The sequence below is a fragment of the Dermacentor andersoni genome, chromosome 1, assembly GCF_023375885.2.
Source record: "Dermacentor andersoni chromosome 1, qqDerAnde1_hic_scaffold, whole genome shotgun sequence".
NCBI classification, from domain to species: domain Eukaryota; kingdom Metazoa; phylum Arthropoda; class Arachnida; order Ixodida; family Ixodidae; genus Dermacentor; species Dermacentor andersoni.
The window spans coordinates 142369144-142387700 of NC_092814.1; the positions used below are offsets into that span (position 1 = coordinate 142369144).

The 18557-nt window shown below is 46.5% G+C and overlaps 1 protein-coding gene across 1 annotated transcript in view; it reads right to left on the bottom strand.

Moving 5' to 3' along the window:
- Positions 1-9297: 9297 nt before the first annotated feature.
- CDase (neutral ceramidase) overlaps positions 9298-18557 on the bottom strand; it is a 151163-nt gene continuing 141903 nt past the window's right edge. The window contains exons 17-18 of the mRNA XM_050192048.3: positions 18464-18552; positions 9298-17095 (exon numbers count right to left, since the gene is read on the bottom strand). Of these exons, the coding sequence (XP_050048005.1) occupies positions 16915-17095; positions 18464-18552 (270 nt within the window). The 3' untranslated portion in view covers positions 9298-16914. The remainder of the gene's footprint in view (positions 17096-18463; positions 18553-18557) is intronic.

Genomic DNA, 18557 nt, shown 5'->3' on the forward strand with positions numbered 1-18557 from the left:
CGGCGTATTTGCGTCCGAGCTAAGAGCAACCCGTTTTTCCCCCTTGAAAATCAAGTCTGCCGCCTAGCGCTGGCGCTGGACAGCAACAGCAACACCAATTCACCTGATAACACCCCCCAGATACACAATTTGATTTCACGAATCCGACTGCACTTGGAAATTGAAGAATTTAAAAAAATATATAAATCAAGATTGTCTGCAAATTCTAGGTGAGCATGTACTTGCATAATTTCAAGTGAGATCACCGCCAAATCGTAACAGTCTTCCGCCGTATACATATACGGTCTAGGCAAAACGTAAACTAAAATACTGCATGCAGATCTTGTGTTATGAGTCGGCAACGTAAGTATACTCAAGAATATGGGATTAACCGATTAATCGGTTTTCTACAGTCTCTTCAACTAATAGTAGGCTCTCTAAATATTTCGACAAGAACTATCATTTGGCTTCACTTCAGTACTTTAAATATATACGGGAAATTTGTGTGAGCAGGTGTAGTTTACGCCGACGGATGCCTGCGATATGATTGCGTTTCGCGCCCTGACGCGTTCATAGAGCTCATATTCACAAGTCATCACGAACTCAGACCAATAATACTCCCGAGTGTGATTTGCATTTTCCCTTACATAATAGGCCAGCGTGCTATAAACTTCAATAATAAATATTTTTTTATCCATCTTTTTACTACTAGTACTATCTGATTTTTATTTAGTGTATTTTTATTACGAGTACTTGCAGAACTCATTCCGGATGTTGGTCTTTTGTTTGTTTATTATTTACCTATAGTGTCACTTGTCATTTTTATGGTCACGGTTTCGATTACAATCAGACGTAAGTATTTTCGGTGTTAGACACGTAAAACGCTGGGTATGAGTATGCTTCACTTACACTGTGGCTTCACCCCATACGTAATCTTATAGTGGAGAAGCCAGCTTTGTCGAGCACTTTCTGGCGAGGACACGCACGCACGGTCTTTGTGATGCAAATGCACACTGTCGACTGCCTTTTCGACGAACATCATTATTTCGAAATGACCCGTATAGCGAAGAGGTAATCTTAGCCTCGCCACACTCCTTCGCATGTAGTTTGAGCGCCGAGACAATCGAAAGATTTACAACGAACTTGCCCGTTTAACGAAATAATAATGAGCCTTTAATAAACAAAAATAATAATGAGCCTTTAATAATAAAAAGACTTTCATGAAAATCGCGCTTTCACAGCTTTCACTCCGTCGAACTGGCTTTACTTTTTTCTCTGGCTATTTATGCACTCCAGGCACTATGTGTGTGACGCTGAAGCGCTACGTTTGTGGCGTCAGGTCGCTGGCGGGGCTAATGACACCTCCTGGAAGAGGATGGCACGGACTTTTGTTTGAATTTTGAGCCGCTTTTGCCACGTTACATCGGTCTAATAATTTGTAAACACTATCGTCCCCGCGGGACCTAGGCACCACGCTCGTCTTTTTGCAATGCTCATACATTTCCCGACACTAAGCGTGAAGAACTAACGAAAGGATGAATACGTGCCCAAGGGCGCATGTACGTATATCACAAGCGCGTTCTTACGCTAGAACTGTTCGGGAGAACAGACGCCAGCCTATCATGATGTTCGACATATGATCAACGAACGCCAATGGTAAACAAAGCTTATGAAAGAAAAGCTTCGTGAATTGGGCCTCATGTCTGTAGGCAAATGTGTGCAGAGGAAAAGGAAATGCGCCAATTGGAGGCATTCACACAGACGCTCACACGAGCTATGGCCCCACCATAAAACGCAAGTAATGGACTGAACGACTCTCGACCACTTGCGATACAATCTGTGCCCCCTCCTCATGGAGTATTCATACTGCGCCCCAGAACTCGTCTGGCCGCCAATACGGGCCCTAGAATAGCCATGGTCTGGTGATGTCTATGATGTCGTAGGGAGCTCTGCCAGCCGGGGCGGCTGGGGAGTAGGATGCCGGTTCAAAAGCAGCCGCTGCTCTTTCTGGTCAAGTGTTCGGGAGCACAGTTCGAGACGTGCCGGAATTTAGTCTTTAGGGGTCTATAAGTCTCGGCTTAATTCACACTATAAGTTCTCGGCTTTGATGTAGGTATCCCTCTCACTGAATTGAATTCTGGGGTTTTACGTGCCAAAACCATGTTTTGATAATGAGGCACGGCGTAGGCGGGGACTCCGCATTATTTTGACCACCAGGGGATCTTTAACGTGCCCTCAATGCACGGCACACAGGCGTTCTTGCATTTTGCAGTGAATATGGTGTTGCGCTGCTAAGCACGAGGTCGCGGGATCAAATCCCGGTCGCGGTGGCCGAATTTCGATGAGGATAAGATACAAAAGCGCCCTTGCACCCCATTCGACTCCAGGTGGTCAAAATTAATCCAGAGTCCCCTGCTACAGCGTGCCTCATTATCATATCGTGGTTCTGGCACGCAATACTACAAAATTTAATTTAATTAATTAATTGGACGATGCCCAGAATAGCCCCCATGGCCACAGATTTCCTCTAAGATACGGCGCACGGGCCCTGCATGCGCTCAGCCGCGCGAACAATCATTCGCAGCCATGACGGGTAGACGAGCGGACGAGCGCTCTGCTACCCTACAGCACTGTTATCCAAGTGACCTGTAACATTGGGCGCGCATCAAGCCACCATCCTTGTCGGTTCCCCTTCACGTGCTTTCCATAGCACCCAAAGTGCGGCCACGGCGCGTAGTCTGTCCGGATACGCAAACATTGCGCCTGTTCATGTTCTGTATATTTGTTCAATAAACAAATACCAACAGCACTGCGCACGAACCACTGAAACGTCCGTGCTTAAATATCAGCGACTGAATGTGTCCACAAGGCGAACGGTGGGCCCAAATATAGGGATCAGATGGTCGCGCGAAAAAGACCGCTGGCGTTTTTCCCACGCTCCGCGACTGACACGACTGTGAACATGGCGCGGCTGCCCCGGCGACGCTGACGGCACCTCGCGGATCGAGCTCAGTACGTATTCCCTATGCAGGCTGTCCCAACTATCATGCACCAAGTCTTTAAAAAAGAGCGATCGCGTTACTCAAAGAAAACCTGTGCGTATTGTTTCCAGCACTGCATTAGCCACCAGTAATTTTTTCGCTACTTTTTCGCAAGGTAATTGTAATTATTTTCCAACTCGAGAATGCTGTAATAATTAGCAGATTATCAATGAGGCATTTGTAGGAAGAGCGAACGGACATCTAATTGCGGTATATTCAGCTACGTACTAATTGCGTACAAATTTTTTCTGACTGATAAATAAACCCCGCTAATTATCGAAAATGCGACGTAACTGTGCACCCACCCGCACCATGAAAGCAGCGCCCTCGAACAGGCTCCCTCTGAGTTAGCCAGAACGAAATGAAGAAAACCATCGTGATCGACCTATTGTCTCATCTACCGCGCCCCGGCCGAAGCAACACGTCGTATTTGGTGTTAATTGGAAACAAGCTGTGATAGCTGTTGTCTTAGCTAGATAAAGTGCACTGATGGTTCTTTTTTTTAAGCCTAACACCACAAAGGCGAATTGACAACGTCAGTGCAAAGGTTTTAATGTTCGTTTTGTCTCGTCCCATTCGCCATGTCCTTCTCTAATGAGAAGGAGGCAAACATGATCTTTGCTTTGGGAGCTGCAAATGGCAACAAGAGGAAGGCCGCTACGATATATCACTCATGGAAGTCTGGTGGTAGACAAAACACATCGACGATCATCAGAAATGAGGAAAACTTGAGACAAACCGGCAGCTTCAAGAAACAGCGGCGTAGTACTCCATTCCTAGGAGTACTCCAGTCCTAGCCTACGCACGGATATTCTAGCATTTATGGCCTCAAACCCTCATGCTAGCGCGCGGGAGATGGCCGCCCAGGCACCACTTTCCAAGTCAGTAGTTTGGAGGATTCAATGACTCGTCCCTTCACCCGTACCACCTTAACTTGCACCAATGCTTGGAAGATAGGGACCTGCAGTGTCGTCTAGATTTCTTGAACCCACTCGACCTCAAGAGCAACCACCTCGATGGTCCGAATAAATGTTCTTTTTTCTCTCTCTCTTGAACTGAGTCCTCACAAAACTCAATGACTCACTGGACATTTTGTGAAACGTTATGTGCACAGATGAAGAAAATTTTTGCAGAAACGGCCAGGTAACTTTGCATAATGCACACTATTGAAGTGATTCCAATCCACACTGCGTTTAAAGCGCACTCGGCACCAGTACCAGTGGTCGTTCATGTGTGGTGCGGAATTTACGCCGGTGCCATTGTGCCCATCTTCTTCGATCCCACACTGATTAGACAGCGTTACGTGGACGAAATCCTTGAAGGAGTGGTGGATGAGTTTCTCAGCGAAGTCCCGCTGTCACATGTTCCACTTCTGTGGTGTCAGCAAGATGGGGCACCAGTATACACAGAAGCTGGCGAGCACGAAACAGGCTGGAGGCGACTTTTCATGCGCACTTAATTGAAGGCACGGGCCTGTCAATTGGCCGGCTAGGTCCCCTGACCTCTCTCCACTCTATTTCTTTCTTTGGGGTTATGTGAAAGATCGTGGTTACATGATCGAGACGACGACGTCAGATGAGCTCACGGGAAGGAGCTCACAGGAGCACATTCTCTAGGCGGCAGCTGGTGTTCAACGGCGCTTACGAAAGCACACATAAAAATGTGTGCGTGCGTGCGTGTGTGTGCGTGTATGCGCGTGTAGGTCGTGGATAATGATTGCCCAAACTCCTGAATACCAACAGTTGACGTAAATTTGGCATTAAAGCATAAACTGACTCATCCTAGTTATTGGGTTATCCATTAGAGAAACTTCGGTATGACTAATTAGAATCCTAAATGCAGCAATGCACTGAACGTCGACATTACAAGATAGGAGCGCTTCAAAGGCGAAATTCGCCTAGCGATTATAGCAAGGATACTTACAGTGTGTGTGTATATATACAGGGTGTTTCAGCGAGATTTTAAACATTCTATGCATATTCCATTTCTTTTCCCGTTTCGTCTGTAGTCAGAGCGATCATTCGGTCGCGTTACTTCGGCCGGCTGTTGGGGCTCCTTCCGTACAAATATTAGGGTGATGCGCTGTCTCAACGAGAGAGAGAGAGAGAGAGAGATAGCAATGGAGATAGAGTCCGGTTTGCTACTCTACACTGGAGCTGAAGGAAAGAGGGAATATAAATAAGGAAAGAAGAAGGAAGTGTTGACTGTGTGTGCAGTGAAGCACCGTGACACCAAAGTGGAGTTCCATCTATAGCTGGTGATCTGCGTTGATGACATCTGGGACAACCAAAGAGCCAGTGGTTATGCCCGAATAGGAGGCGGTGAGTGAGCTATGGGGCTTACTGGAGACTTGCAAGCACTGAATTAAAAACATCCAACAGTTGCACTGCACTTCGCCCTGACGGAGCATACAACTTTAAAAAATGTTATGGGGTTCTACGTGCCAAAACCAATTTCTGATTATGAGGCATGTCGTAGTGGGGGACTCCGGACATTTGGACCACCTGGGGTTCTTTAACGTGCACCTAAATCTAAGTACACGGGTGTTTTCGCATTTCGCCCCCATTGATATGCGGCCGCTATGGCCGGGATTAGATCCCGCGACCTCTTGCTCAGCACCCCGACACCATATAGCCACTAAGCAACCTCGGCGTGTCAGTATGCAACTTGCTGAAAAGTACACGAAGGGTATTGATGAGGGACCGAAGCATTACAACCACTTTCCGGTCTTCTTCAGACAATTTATCGGGAGTCCGTGATGTGGACTCCACCGTGGTGCGCTGCATCCTTTGATGTGACTGTGGCTCCGGCTGTTGCTCCGGCTGTTGCTCCGGCTGTGGCATTGGCTGTGACATCGGCTGTGGCCTCGGCTGTGGTACCAGCTGTGGCTTCAACTGTGGCATCGGCTGTGCCATAGGCTGTGGCCCCGGCGGTTGTGGCGGGAACTGTCGCTTTGGTAGCGCGGACCTAGCTTCAGTGTTGGTGTTGTGTGGCACGACCTTAGAGTCGACTCCGCCAGGCCTATGGGGCAGAGGAGGAGGAGTTGTCGGATGTAGCGCGCTCTTCACGGTGGCATCTGCGTTCTTTGAAGTCGGACGGCGTCGGGAGCGTCGCTTTCTAAGGGCCGCAACAGCTTCCCGACGAGACGAACGGTCTCTCGCCATCTGCTTCTAGACATCCCCTTCCTTCTTCATTTTGGGGCAGGCATTTGAGGTAGCATCATGGGACCTAATGCAATTGGGGCATTTGAGAACCGTGGCTACGCAGGAATCTGCAGCGTGGGGCTCTGCGCAGAGCGAGCAAACTCTCGTGTTCTCGCACACAGCGCTTACGTGCCCCAGCTTCATGCAATTGCGGCATTGGAGTGGCCTTCGGATAAATGGTCGTACGGGGTGTCTAAAGTGGCCTACCTTGACGTGTGAGTTAAGAGATTCGCCCTTGAAAATTACCTTCACACAGCTGGATGCACCGAGACGAGACACGTGAGTTATGGCAAAGCCATCAACGGCTGGCTTCACTAGTATAGGCAATAGCGCTGGAGATGGAGACATTCACGTCGTAGATGACATCAGTAGTGGTGTCACTGTCCAGAGGAATATACGAGCGGACCTTCATGTCGCCAAGTTCCGTAAGTTTTCTCAAAGTTCGCAGTGCAGTCTGATGTACGACGTCAATTGCCAAGATATTTTTTAGTGTGTTAACTCTGACGTCCGTGACTTGATTTGGCGTCACTGCTTCAAGGAGCACCGAGACAAACTGTCTGTTGAGTCACCTCAGGTTGTCGGTACCGCTGAATATATCGCAGTTAGAGGTGATTCGGGGGGGGGGGCTAAGAATGTCTTAATGGCACTTCGATAATTAGGACAGCACTTCTCGAGTTAGCAAATTACAATTACCTAATTAAACATCAGTAACGAAAAAATTACTGGCGGCTACTGCACTGCACTGTAAACAATATGCACTACAGTTGCTTTGAGTAAAGCAATTGCTTTTTTTTTTTTAATCTTGGTGCATGGTAGTTGGGACACCCTGTATATGCTCTGAGCTTATTTATTCCTTTAGGTTTATGTATACATTGTAACATTTGCCGTTTCTTTCTTGCTGATTATTAGAATATAGTTTTAGCTGACCATTTGCAGTCCGTTACGATCAGGCGCGTGTGCCCATTCAGGCTGCAAAAACCCTCCAAGTGGAATCACTAATCAGCGTGTGCGAAACCGCAGTCCCGGCACACTTATCTCAAACGTGAAATAATGCAGTCCACTGCGGTTTAAGCACGTGGAGTGTGAACAGAGAGGACAGCAAGCGGAACCATGGAAACAGCAGCATGCATCATACGGCTTTTTAAATTGCAGTGATTGAAGAAAAAAAATCCGAGGACACCTATGCACTTATGAGTTGTGAATGGGAAAGCATTAATGTCCAATTGAACGCTGCTGAGCCGTCCTTCGAGTTTTGCGCAGCGAGTAATGTTGTCGAGTTTATCTGCGCGGCATATTATTTACTTTTGCGATTAAATTGGTGCGGGCTATTTATTTTTGCAGTTTCTACGTTCTCACCATGCTACGTAGTCGAGTATATTAAGCGCATCGAATTCCAACACAGGGGCAGTGCGCATTGCACGCGTTCTGCTATGGCTGAATACGGCGCTGATCAAGAACTCGGCCTGCACATGCAAGCCTTAACGGAGCAGAGCGGGCGAATAAGAATACCCGCTGTCACGTTAGCGCGCCAGGTGTTGTGCGAGGGGGACAGGGAATCGCATCAACGTGCCCCTGCCTCTTCGCTCGTTTTGCTGCGTTCGTCCGCTCCCTTACTTCGTCTGCGGTGTACTGGCGTGGACGGCCACGTTTCGCTGCCGCCGAAGTTGCGGCCGCCGCCGATGTATACATGGGCGCTTCAGACTCCACAGCGGTACACGTGCTGCCCGAGCCAGCAAGCAGCGGCAGCCTACAGTGCAAACGCCACGTGCCAGCGACGTCCTGCGCGAATAGAGACCGAGGAAACAGCAGCGGCCACCAAGGCCAGCAGGCGTGCGCAGCAGCTAAGCCCAGTGGGGGTTAAAGAGAGGCGGCGATACCACCTACAATCATGCAACACCTGGCGAGGTAGCGCGGCAGAACGTGTTCCGTTTCGCCTGATCTGCTCTGTTAAGCGGAGCTCGTGACGTGGCGTTGCAGCCAATGGGAATATAGGTACTGTTTCGCTGCTACAGACGCAGGCTTTTTCGCTCAGTGGACCATTTGACGCTTTCGCATCAATAAAATAAAATGACCGCAAGTATAAACCACACTAGCGATTATGTAAAGGAATGCCGAAATATACATACAACAATTCCGTACAATTAGTGTTGCGAATCAACCCTATGAAACGACCTTTGTTTTGAATGCACAGTAACCTTTCCTTCTGCCGCAACCCCTTCAAGTCCTGTCAGCGCTGCCCTCGCAAGCCCCGTCGTATGTTATACCAAAGGGGTCATTGAACTGGCAGCGCTGGTGAAGTTGTTTTTAGTGCGTAAATTTTTGACTACGGGTCCATGTGCCGTCACGAACCCTGCTGTGATGACGGGCTGCACAAATAATTCGCTTGCTTCTAATATACACCAGCACTTGACTTTCTGCATCGTTGAGCTTGTGGTGCTGGTAACAGGCAATGAATTGCGATAGCTCAGGACGCCCTGAATGCCGATCAAACCAGGTACACTCTCTCAAAAGCTGGCGCACATTTGATTACTCTGAGCAGGGAGTCTCATCTCTTTCCCACCCTTGTTACACGCTCTGGTAGGTGCATCCGTGCAGTGGCTCCGAGGGCAACGAGTGGCCAGATGCACATACAACCGGGGTGCACAAGTGTTTGTGCTCTGATACGTGCGCTAGGTGCATCTTTAGCGTTCTGTGTACACGAGAAGTGGTCATATGATGGCCTCAGAATTTCCCAAAGTAATCCCTATGAAGTTATCAAGACCACGTGTATAAAAAGGCCTTTACAGTTGTTCCAAAACTGGACGTATGGTTGGCTGTCGCAGAGGCGGCGGCGTTTCGGCCCGTGCTAAACCCATGCCTACGATCTGCTACAGTGACGGCTGCTGGCGGTGCTAAACGAACAACTTCTTGCTGTCACCTTGATGCAAAATATGACGCTGAGAAATGCGTCTATAGGAACACTTCACGAGGCGTGTTTCGCTTGCTGCCACTGATGAAACCATTTTGGCCATATGCGGCGTCGTTATACGCTTTCGACAAGATATAATAATGCAAGAATACAATGCAACACGCAGTTATAACAAAAACAAAATATATGCTTTATTGATACCGGGATCCCTTTAAAAATGTTCGAAGAAATAAGCGGTCGGTTAAATACACACAGACGCAATATCCGCCTCTAACAATTCCACATATACACTTCAGTTCACTCATTAGGGATCACAGGGTCCACATGTTCACGCTAACATGCGTGGGTCACACCTCATGAACGGCCATAACAGAGCGGTAATTCGCGACAGAAACATATAGCAATTGATTCACAGTGCCGCGACACAATATAACAAGCAGGCACAAGTGTTGCTTTGCGAGTCATCAGCAACAGCAAACGCCCCGCAACGTTGACTTGCATAGCAGATACTCATAGACGTACACACGTTCAGATATGCGAAATCAACGCTTCATTGCACGAAAGTAAAACTCCTCATAAGAGAGACACAGGCACAACAAGTTTAGCGCTGAATGTTCTACCGTTTCTTCACGGCGGGTCACAAAAGAGGGGTGCTACGCTCGGCGCTCAACAGGAACGTTATAAACACTGAGAGACGACACATGTCATTTTAAAGTGTTTGCTGTACCTTGCAGAGAAGCACTTCGTGGCATTAACCGGACCAGGAAGCGAGCTCACGCACAAGGAAGATCCGGATACTGAATACGGCCGCTCAAAGAAAACGACACGCATCAAGGAAAAGCACGCCCACTGATGACAAGATTGCAGCAGGCATGTTTCCCTTTTTGTTCTTTTACATGAGAACAAAAATAGCAGGGGCTTTTGTCTTTTCCTGCGCACAGCGCAGATTATAAAGCCAAGGAAATATAAACTGCTCGAATGTAAAAGACCGCACCCTCGCACGGTCAGAAATACATGTACAATTGGTCGGAAATATACAAGCACACTTGTGAATCACCAGCACAGTAGCGTCAGCATACCTAGAAGAGCTAGACCTAGCTCCCAATGTTTACTGCGAAAGCATATGCTTTGGTCATACGTACAGCAAAATAGAAACAACTGAAACTAGCCCTATATTGTGTTCTTGCAGTGATCACCGTAGACTTTCAAGCAGGAAGCTTCGATGCACATATATTTGCAAGTAACGCTTGTTCAGAGTATGTGTACACATACAATACTTGAACCTAACTATAGGCTTATCTTTCAAGTTTCTTTTGTCGACGCTTCGGTTGATGCTTAGTTTATTCTCAAAACACAACTGTCTCAATAAACAACACTTTCTAGCCGCGCTCTCACTGATTTCGAAGATATCTTAAAGGTGAACATGCAGCGAGTGCAGATACATTCTTGAATACTACAGCTGCTGCGAAAATTTCATCGTCACCGCAGTGTAACTGTGTTATTGGTTAAGCGGACATTAATAATAAACATTCAGTGCAGTGCAATTCTAAGTAATTAGCTTGAATGCGTCAACTTTCTATTGCTTCCTTTGTTTCATATGCATCTATTACAGTGTTCAAGGTCGTACTTAGGAAACGAGCCCATTCCATAAAAGTTTCGTACGGAGAACACACTTCAAAATCGACTATCGACCAAGATCACTAAAGAATATGGTGCACAAACGTTTCGGCAAGGATGCAACGAGGAAATGCCGACGTGCGCATACTGGCGCGCGACGCCGTACTATCCCTACCCGCCGGAACTGATTAGAATATACCGGCGGGCTGTCTGCAAGGTTTGAGTACGGTGGGCATGTAGTGAAGAGCAGCCAGGTGTTAAACTCCTTCACGCATATCTGTCGCCGTCGTTACTTCAGCACGTGCTCAGGATCATGTAAACAGAGCTCGCTGCGGCCTTTCCATGCGCATGGGCAACGTGAACTCTGGCCACGATGACACAAGCGCGGCAGTCCTCACGTCAAATTGGGGCGGGGAAAAAGTCGCATAGCGAACTATGTTCCCTAACTTGCACTGTCAGGAGAACTCCAATGGTTTTCGGTATTCAAGGCCTTGAAAAACGTGATCCTTCCTTGAATGCTGAACTTGCGCGGATAATGATTGCCCAAACTCCTGAATACCAACATTTGACGTAAATTTGGCCTTAAAGCATAAGCTGACTCATCCTAGTTATTGGGTTATCCATTAGAGAAACTGCTGGATGACTACTTAGACTCCTAACTGCAGCACTGCACTGAACGTCGACATTACAAGATAGGAGCGCTTCAAAGGCGAAATTCGCCTAGCGATTATAGCAAGGGTACTTACAGTGTGTTGTGTATACATACAGGGTGTTTCAGCGAAGACTTTAAAAAATGTTTAAAAGTTGCGTGTGGCAAATATCACAATTCTAGTTCATGAGCTGGTCTACTCGAAGCGCTGGACAATACTTGCACAAAAAATTTAGATGCAAAATCGACCAATAATTAAAAATTCATTAATTAAGTTTGTAACCAATTACATTATGGCCCATATTGCAATTTACAAATTCTAGCCGTGGCGTTCGCAAGGCGGATCCACTTGTAACGAATTTTCAAGATGACACCAGCTTCGAGATATAAATTCCCGAATTTTGCGGAGACATGCATTGGCGTTCCAATTAATTTGCTAATAGAACGTCGTTTCATGCACTGAAGCACACAAGTAACTGGAACGCCACTGCATTTGTCCGCAAAGTTCGGGAATTTATATCTTGAAACTGGTGTCGTCCTGAGAATTCGTTCCAAGTGGATCCGCCTTGCTAAGTCCACTGCTACAATTTATAAATTGCAATATGGTCATAATTAGCTAAAAAGTTAATTAGTGAATTCTTGTTAATTAGCCGATTTTGCATTTCAATTTTTTCTGCAAGTAGTGTCCGCCGCTTCAAGTAACCGGCTCATGAACTGGAATTGATCTAGCTGCCACAGGCAACCTTTAAAAAATTTGAAAGTGTTCGCTGAAAGTGTTCGCTATTTTATGCAAGATTAATTATTTACATCTATGCGGCAGTTTCCGATAAGCCTTCGCGAGAGATGCTTGCCAGTGATTCGCTTCCTGCTATAAATTAAATCGTAATGCACTGAGGGAAATAAAGATAAACTTTCAGTATAAGAAACATGATAAGCTCTCGCAGGGAATTTTAGTGAACTGAGAGGTCCGTCTGCTCATCATCTCTGACCTGAGGTGGGACCTTCTGCATCACTGGTCCGAGAAGGAAAGACCACAGCGATGTTGAAAGAGGTGTTATTAGATTTGTTACTTAGCTTCATTACGTCATTTTATAAAGCGAGCTTTATCCCTTGTCAACCGAACATAATAATGAAGGCAGTTCTTGCAAGCCTGTCAGTGGCGAAGCGAAAAAACCACACGGGAAGCGCTCTGTCGGAGCTTGGATTGTTACCCAAGTAGGCCACGTCGGCGCGCGTTTTTTTTTTGTTTTTTTTACGCAAGCGCAACTTCCCGCAATCACTTGAATTTCTAATAAACACACGCCAAACCTTTAGCTTCATTAGCGGTGATATAACCTGCTGTTGCAGTGGGCCATAAAACATCTCGCGCATAAGGCACCCTGTAACTTGTGACCAGATTTAGGAAACACTGCGCTTTCAGTAATACAGGTACTTTATTTTTGTTGTTGTCAGACCACGATATACTACCATATAAACGCCCAACTGCGAGTATGCATACATATGTACCACTTGCGTCGTGTGCCCACTCGTTCCAAACAAGCACTGCAGATTGGCCTTATACGAGAATCACAGCAGCATGCGTCTGTTCGTCATTGTGTACCCACAAATACTATATAAAATTAAAGGCCAGGTGGACATGGTCCACTCCGCTTCTTTCGTGTTCGCAGAATGAACACTAAGCCCCATGTACCCTTGCTCGTTGCTGGCATGTTAACACGAGATTACGAAATTTGTTTTGCAGGTTACTCCAAAGGAGATAAATGTTTCATGGGCCTTTTCCTAACGCCTATTGCGCATTTTTGACGTCAGCGTCTACGCATATTTAACAGTAAGGACACACAACGTTTGAACAAGAAGAAAGCATTTAGAAATCACTTTTCTTGTTTCCCAATGTTATTCGATTCTTACTGGTCTTTTCTTGGGCTCATAGAAGCACATCGGCAACGAAGATTGGACATGAACACGATTCACAGAAGTAGTGGTTTGCGAGACTAGTGCGTTTCCCCACATTAGGTTTATAATAACCACCACAAATACGTGTTCATATCGGCGATATATCACCGTTATGAAGCCGTTTAGATTGGGCTAGCGCGTACGTCAGCAACATAAATTTTATCATTAACTCTTAAAATAGCTGTAATGACATTTCCTGACAAAACGCGATGTGTTGCAAGTAATCTCTAATGATAATAAAAACACGGGGTGCGGGGAGAACAATGTACCTTTGGCACACAAAGCTTTTGTCACACACTACTACTAGGACTTTCAACTACAAGTCAATTTTACTCTTCTCCGCGTGTATATAGGTGACACTGAGGCAACTATTCGGTGACACCTTTTCAGGCATCTTACTACTAAAATAAATGAATCATATCTCTAATTTTCGAAGATATCTGTTTACGATTTGACTCGCGTGAAGGAATTTGAGGATATATGAATGGTCATACCAAGTGGAATCATAGCCATATCTTTTCTATAAGCCCGAGTCTCTCTGTTGTGTAAGCTGTGACTTTTAATATAACCCTATTCTTGGTGTTCTAATTATTATGCTTGTTGTCCTTTGTATAGCATTACTTTTACTGTGACATTAGTCGAACCATACTTCGCTACATTGAAGCAGTTAAATTCTTCGCTAACACGTGTTCAAAGCCTATTCCAAACGTATTAAATTCGGTCTTTCGTCAAGTCACGAAAAAAAGTGGTGTAACATGGCAGCGCAACTAGTGGCACATTATAATGGCAAGTAGGAATGCAAACGGTAGTCGACCCATCGTTAAAGCAGGAATCATAGCATGGTGGCAGGAAGAGCACGGTCTTAGCACAACTCATAATTCATTCACTCAAGTCTTCCATGCCAAGAACTGCCTCTGTTAAGTACTGAGCTTCTCATGTAAAAGATTCGAGATCAACTGTTAATTTTTGCTAAGATTTCGCAACATTCAGATGAGTAACTATAACTCCACCATGATTTCGCAAATAAACTTCACGACCACCATTCACAATGCGAGCCCATACGCCTGTATGAAATGTTACACAAAAGTAAGTGAGTAAGAAGTCAGAAGCGAAGCACAACTCATACCCCTGACACATGAGCACTCCAAAGGTCTTTCAACTATATAGGGAACTGGAAAGGCGTTCACGCAGCGTCACACACGACAAATGAATATATCCTTTTATGCAAATGTCCTTTGCCGAAAGGCAGATATGCTAACTCATTTATGGGCTCAAGTGTGTAACGTCGTGAACAGCCCTTCAACAACAGAAAACCTGAGGAAACACAATGGTGCCTTATTTATTATTTTCGTGCTTGAAAAAGAAAAGAATTTTATGATTATGAGTGAGGCAATTAGTCTGGAAGTGAATTTTGACTACAGTGATACTTTCAAACAGTCGTAGCGGTTGCCACAATTATGATCGCCACCGTCGCGTCATATTGGCCGTCGGCAGTTTCGTTGCGCTACAGGCTTCGTCCGAATGTGGCTTACATGGGGCAGCATAATTCGCATGGTCTCATCGAAAGTTCCGGACCATAAGCGACGCTAACCTCTGCTGTGAGAAGACTAAAATTAATTGACCATCTTTTTTTTTTCATATATTTTGCGCTGACTAGATATACATATTTTTTTTTACGTTTTGTCAGTTTCAGTTTAAGGAGTAGCGCCATGTGTTTTGCTGCGCCGAGCCGCGCGTCAGCGGCGAAACTCCTTTTCGCAAGGGGACCTACAGCCGGAAAGTGGTTTAACGGAAAGTGGTTTACTTCAAAGGACTTTAGTTGTCAGGGGTGTCAGGCCGAGTACTTAACTTCAGCTCGCTTTAAGTTGCACAGAAAAAAGCCAAAAGCGCGAGCACGCATGGAAACATCCCGCTTTGAATTATTCTACCTGCTACTACTCAACAAGTGAAATAATAATGCCGGAAAAGTTGCATTTATCCAAAAGCGAGATCAACCTAAAAATTGAGGCAGAGGTGAAAAACAAAGCATCAAGCGGCTTCTTACATGAAAACGTCGGTACACGGTAAGGTGAGCTAAACTTGAGCTACGCGCACGGAAAGCAATGCATACAAGCGAATGGAGAACGCTCGTCAGATCACTCTCGTGGACAGAGAGCTCGCGCTAGTTCTAAAACTTTTTTTTTTTTAGATCTCCCACATTCCGCTCGAAGCTACTCTCCAAATCGAGAATGGTAATCGCGAGCCATGGTAATCCTCACACCTTAGACAAGAGATAAACTCTATTTGCGAAAGAACAATGACAAAAATAAAAATAATATATTTGGCAGCATACTATAGATCATCTCGTTCCAGCCTTTGTACCGTGACCAGATAACTGGCAATGCAAGCTGGCTCAGAAAAAATCACATGCAATACAGCCGCTTTGACGTTTCCGAAGCTTCCCGGCCGCAGCTTCGAAAAACCGTGGTCCATTACTTTCCCTGTGGTTCATGATCGCTGGCCGTCTGCTAGAGAGAGTGATATACCCTGAATCCTATGAAACATTCGGAGTTTGTCAAGCGTTGCTGGCAAGCGCCCATGCGCTAGACGCCGTGCCAACACTTCTCGTCCCATGGCCACTGCTCTTTGAGGGGCGGGGAGTCGGACAGTGGAGCGTCGGCGCTCGGAAGCGGAGAAATCCAGCCGCACGTCGTCCCGATCTGTCCAATGGTGACGGGTCGAGGACAAGGCGCGAAGAGTGTCTTGGATGTTTGAGGCAACACGGTGGCGGTTCCGCAGATGAAACGGCAGCTTCCGATCACGATAGCTGAATATGTGAAGCGGGTGTTTAATCAGAGCGGACAAGACTTGGCGACGCTCCGCAGGTAAGGGAAGCCTGTGCCGAGCCCTGAACCGAATAGAGGGACGCGCGTGGTAGTCGCTTGCCCAAGGTACTGTAGCAGGTGCTTGCCCGGACGTGGAAGTGTACTTTTGCTCTTTGTCGTTGACACTTGGTGCGCGGCCTCCTGCAGCGCCACCATAACCATAATTATTCCAGTTATTCATAGACGGCGAGGCAACCTTGCGATGACTATTCTTGTGCGATGAATGATGCGAAAAGTGATCGGAAGACGATGATAATTGCCCGCCGTTATTGTCACTTGGCGAGTGATGGTACGTATGATGGATGAAACTGTCAGATGAGTTCATTTGAGCAGTATTATGAGCATATTGCGATCCGTTGCTCGAGAAGGAGTCAAGTTGCTTCTCCTCAGTTTTTTCAGCCGAAGGCTCGATAAGTGTTTGATCCCCCGACGACGACCGAGTCAACTCCGGTGGCTTCCGTCTGTGATTCGATGTCGAAGACCTTGGGCCATCGAGGTCGAAGGACGACAAGTAATGCTTGCAGCATTTGATATTAAGTAAGCGGGCAGGAATGCGCTCCGAAGGCGCTGAGCAGAAAGAGTTGCGCAGGGACCGGGACAGTCGGCGGCGTCGCGCTTCCGTTGAGCAACTTTGTGTGCAAGGCGCGGCACTGCGACGACTTCCTGCGCAACTGTTTTTCCGCTTCTTCCTGGCCGGATGCTAGGGGTTCACTTTGAAGCGACCACTGCTGCCCTCGTAAGGGGTAACCACCTGCAGAATGTTCTTGCTGTGACCGAAGTGCCGGATCCTGTAGACGCCAGGTGCGGCATCTTGAGGGATTTCCCACATAACTGTCGCCTCGCTGTGCCCCAGGATGGCCGAAGTGCGGCGCCAGTAGAACCTGCATTTGCAGAGAAAGCACAGCGTCAGTGACGTTTCTGCGTGCATTGATGTATACGTAAGCAGTTTTTGCCTGATGTCCTAACGAACCAACGGTTTTTCCTTTTTCTTAAACAAGCACTTGGTTTTTGCAGGGTTCTACACTGCTGAAATGCATCACAAAAATGGCATTAAAGATTTTGACTTAAAAAAAAAGACTTTAAAGATAAGCTTCGCCACTCAAAGCAGACCCGCAAAATATTATACTTAACAAGAACAGCAATACATTTCACTTGTGAAAAGCTTGTCAGCTGAACCCTCACGAAAGTTTTTTTTTTTTTTTTAAACGAGTTGCAGCATGAAAAATGAGCGCGACAGAGGCCCACATATACGGCGTGCACAAACGCCCACTTGAAACCGTTCCACTTGGGAGCCGGCGCCTGACTACGTGACATGCGCGGTTCATTGCCCTATATATTCGCGCTGCAGAGGTCGCTTTCCAAAAGCACCGGAAAGACTTCGATTCAAGCACCCACATCAAAGGTTGAAGATGATGATGTGGTTTTTATAAAGTATTTAGAGCTCAGCATTAGGAGCGAAATAAAAAAATATATGTAAATCAAGCTATTTGTTCTTTTCTTTATGCAAAGCACATCATAAAACTGCCTCAATTCCTAAGTATAGAACTGTTAAAATAAAAATTATGAAGATTCCGCACACTGTGTGAATAAATGCTATGCGAATTATTTTGCATGTAGCTGGCTGTCTAGTACTGTTACGCGGGGAGTTCAGCAAAGTGTTGCCAGAAAGCACAACGTATCCGTGTAATGCGAGCAGTTCTGAGCGTGATGCGGGCGCGTGAGGCGAATGGCAAGGCGAATGCCCTACGACGATCACGGCATGACGGATGTTTTAGTGTACTCTGCCGAAGAGACGTTGCAACTTGTTATATGACTTAGGCCGATCGCGAAGGCGGTGTCACATAGCATCTAAAGGCACCAGCTGAACTGCCACGAGGGAAGGATGAGTGAAAATGGCAAGCTCTCGCTTTAATAAGCAAATAATTGCCGTGCGACGGGACGCATGGATGCGCATATCGCGTCAAGGAGCTAGCTTGAAACGAGAGAAGGAGAGTGGTAAGGTTATTATTCTCTCAAGACACGTATGGGCGTCTGTTGCCCAATGAGTAGACAGTTTTATAGGGTTAATATAACCTCTGGTCGCAGCACTTGAGGACCCTGGTTCAGTCCCAATATCACACACGCAATTTGTGTTTTGACGAGGCCCAAAAACGAGGCGAGACAGGAACCTACACAGCTGCCGACCTAACGCAAAGTGACTGACATAAAAGGCAAATAATGCTTCGCAGTAGCAATCAATCAAGTAATACCTTGTTTCCCAGTTGCCGTCCGTGGCTATAACTGTCCATGATTCACCATCGGCGTTCAGCTTTTCCACGGTCAGGTAAGTGCTCTCCAGCTAGA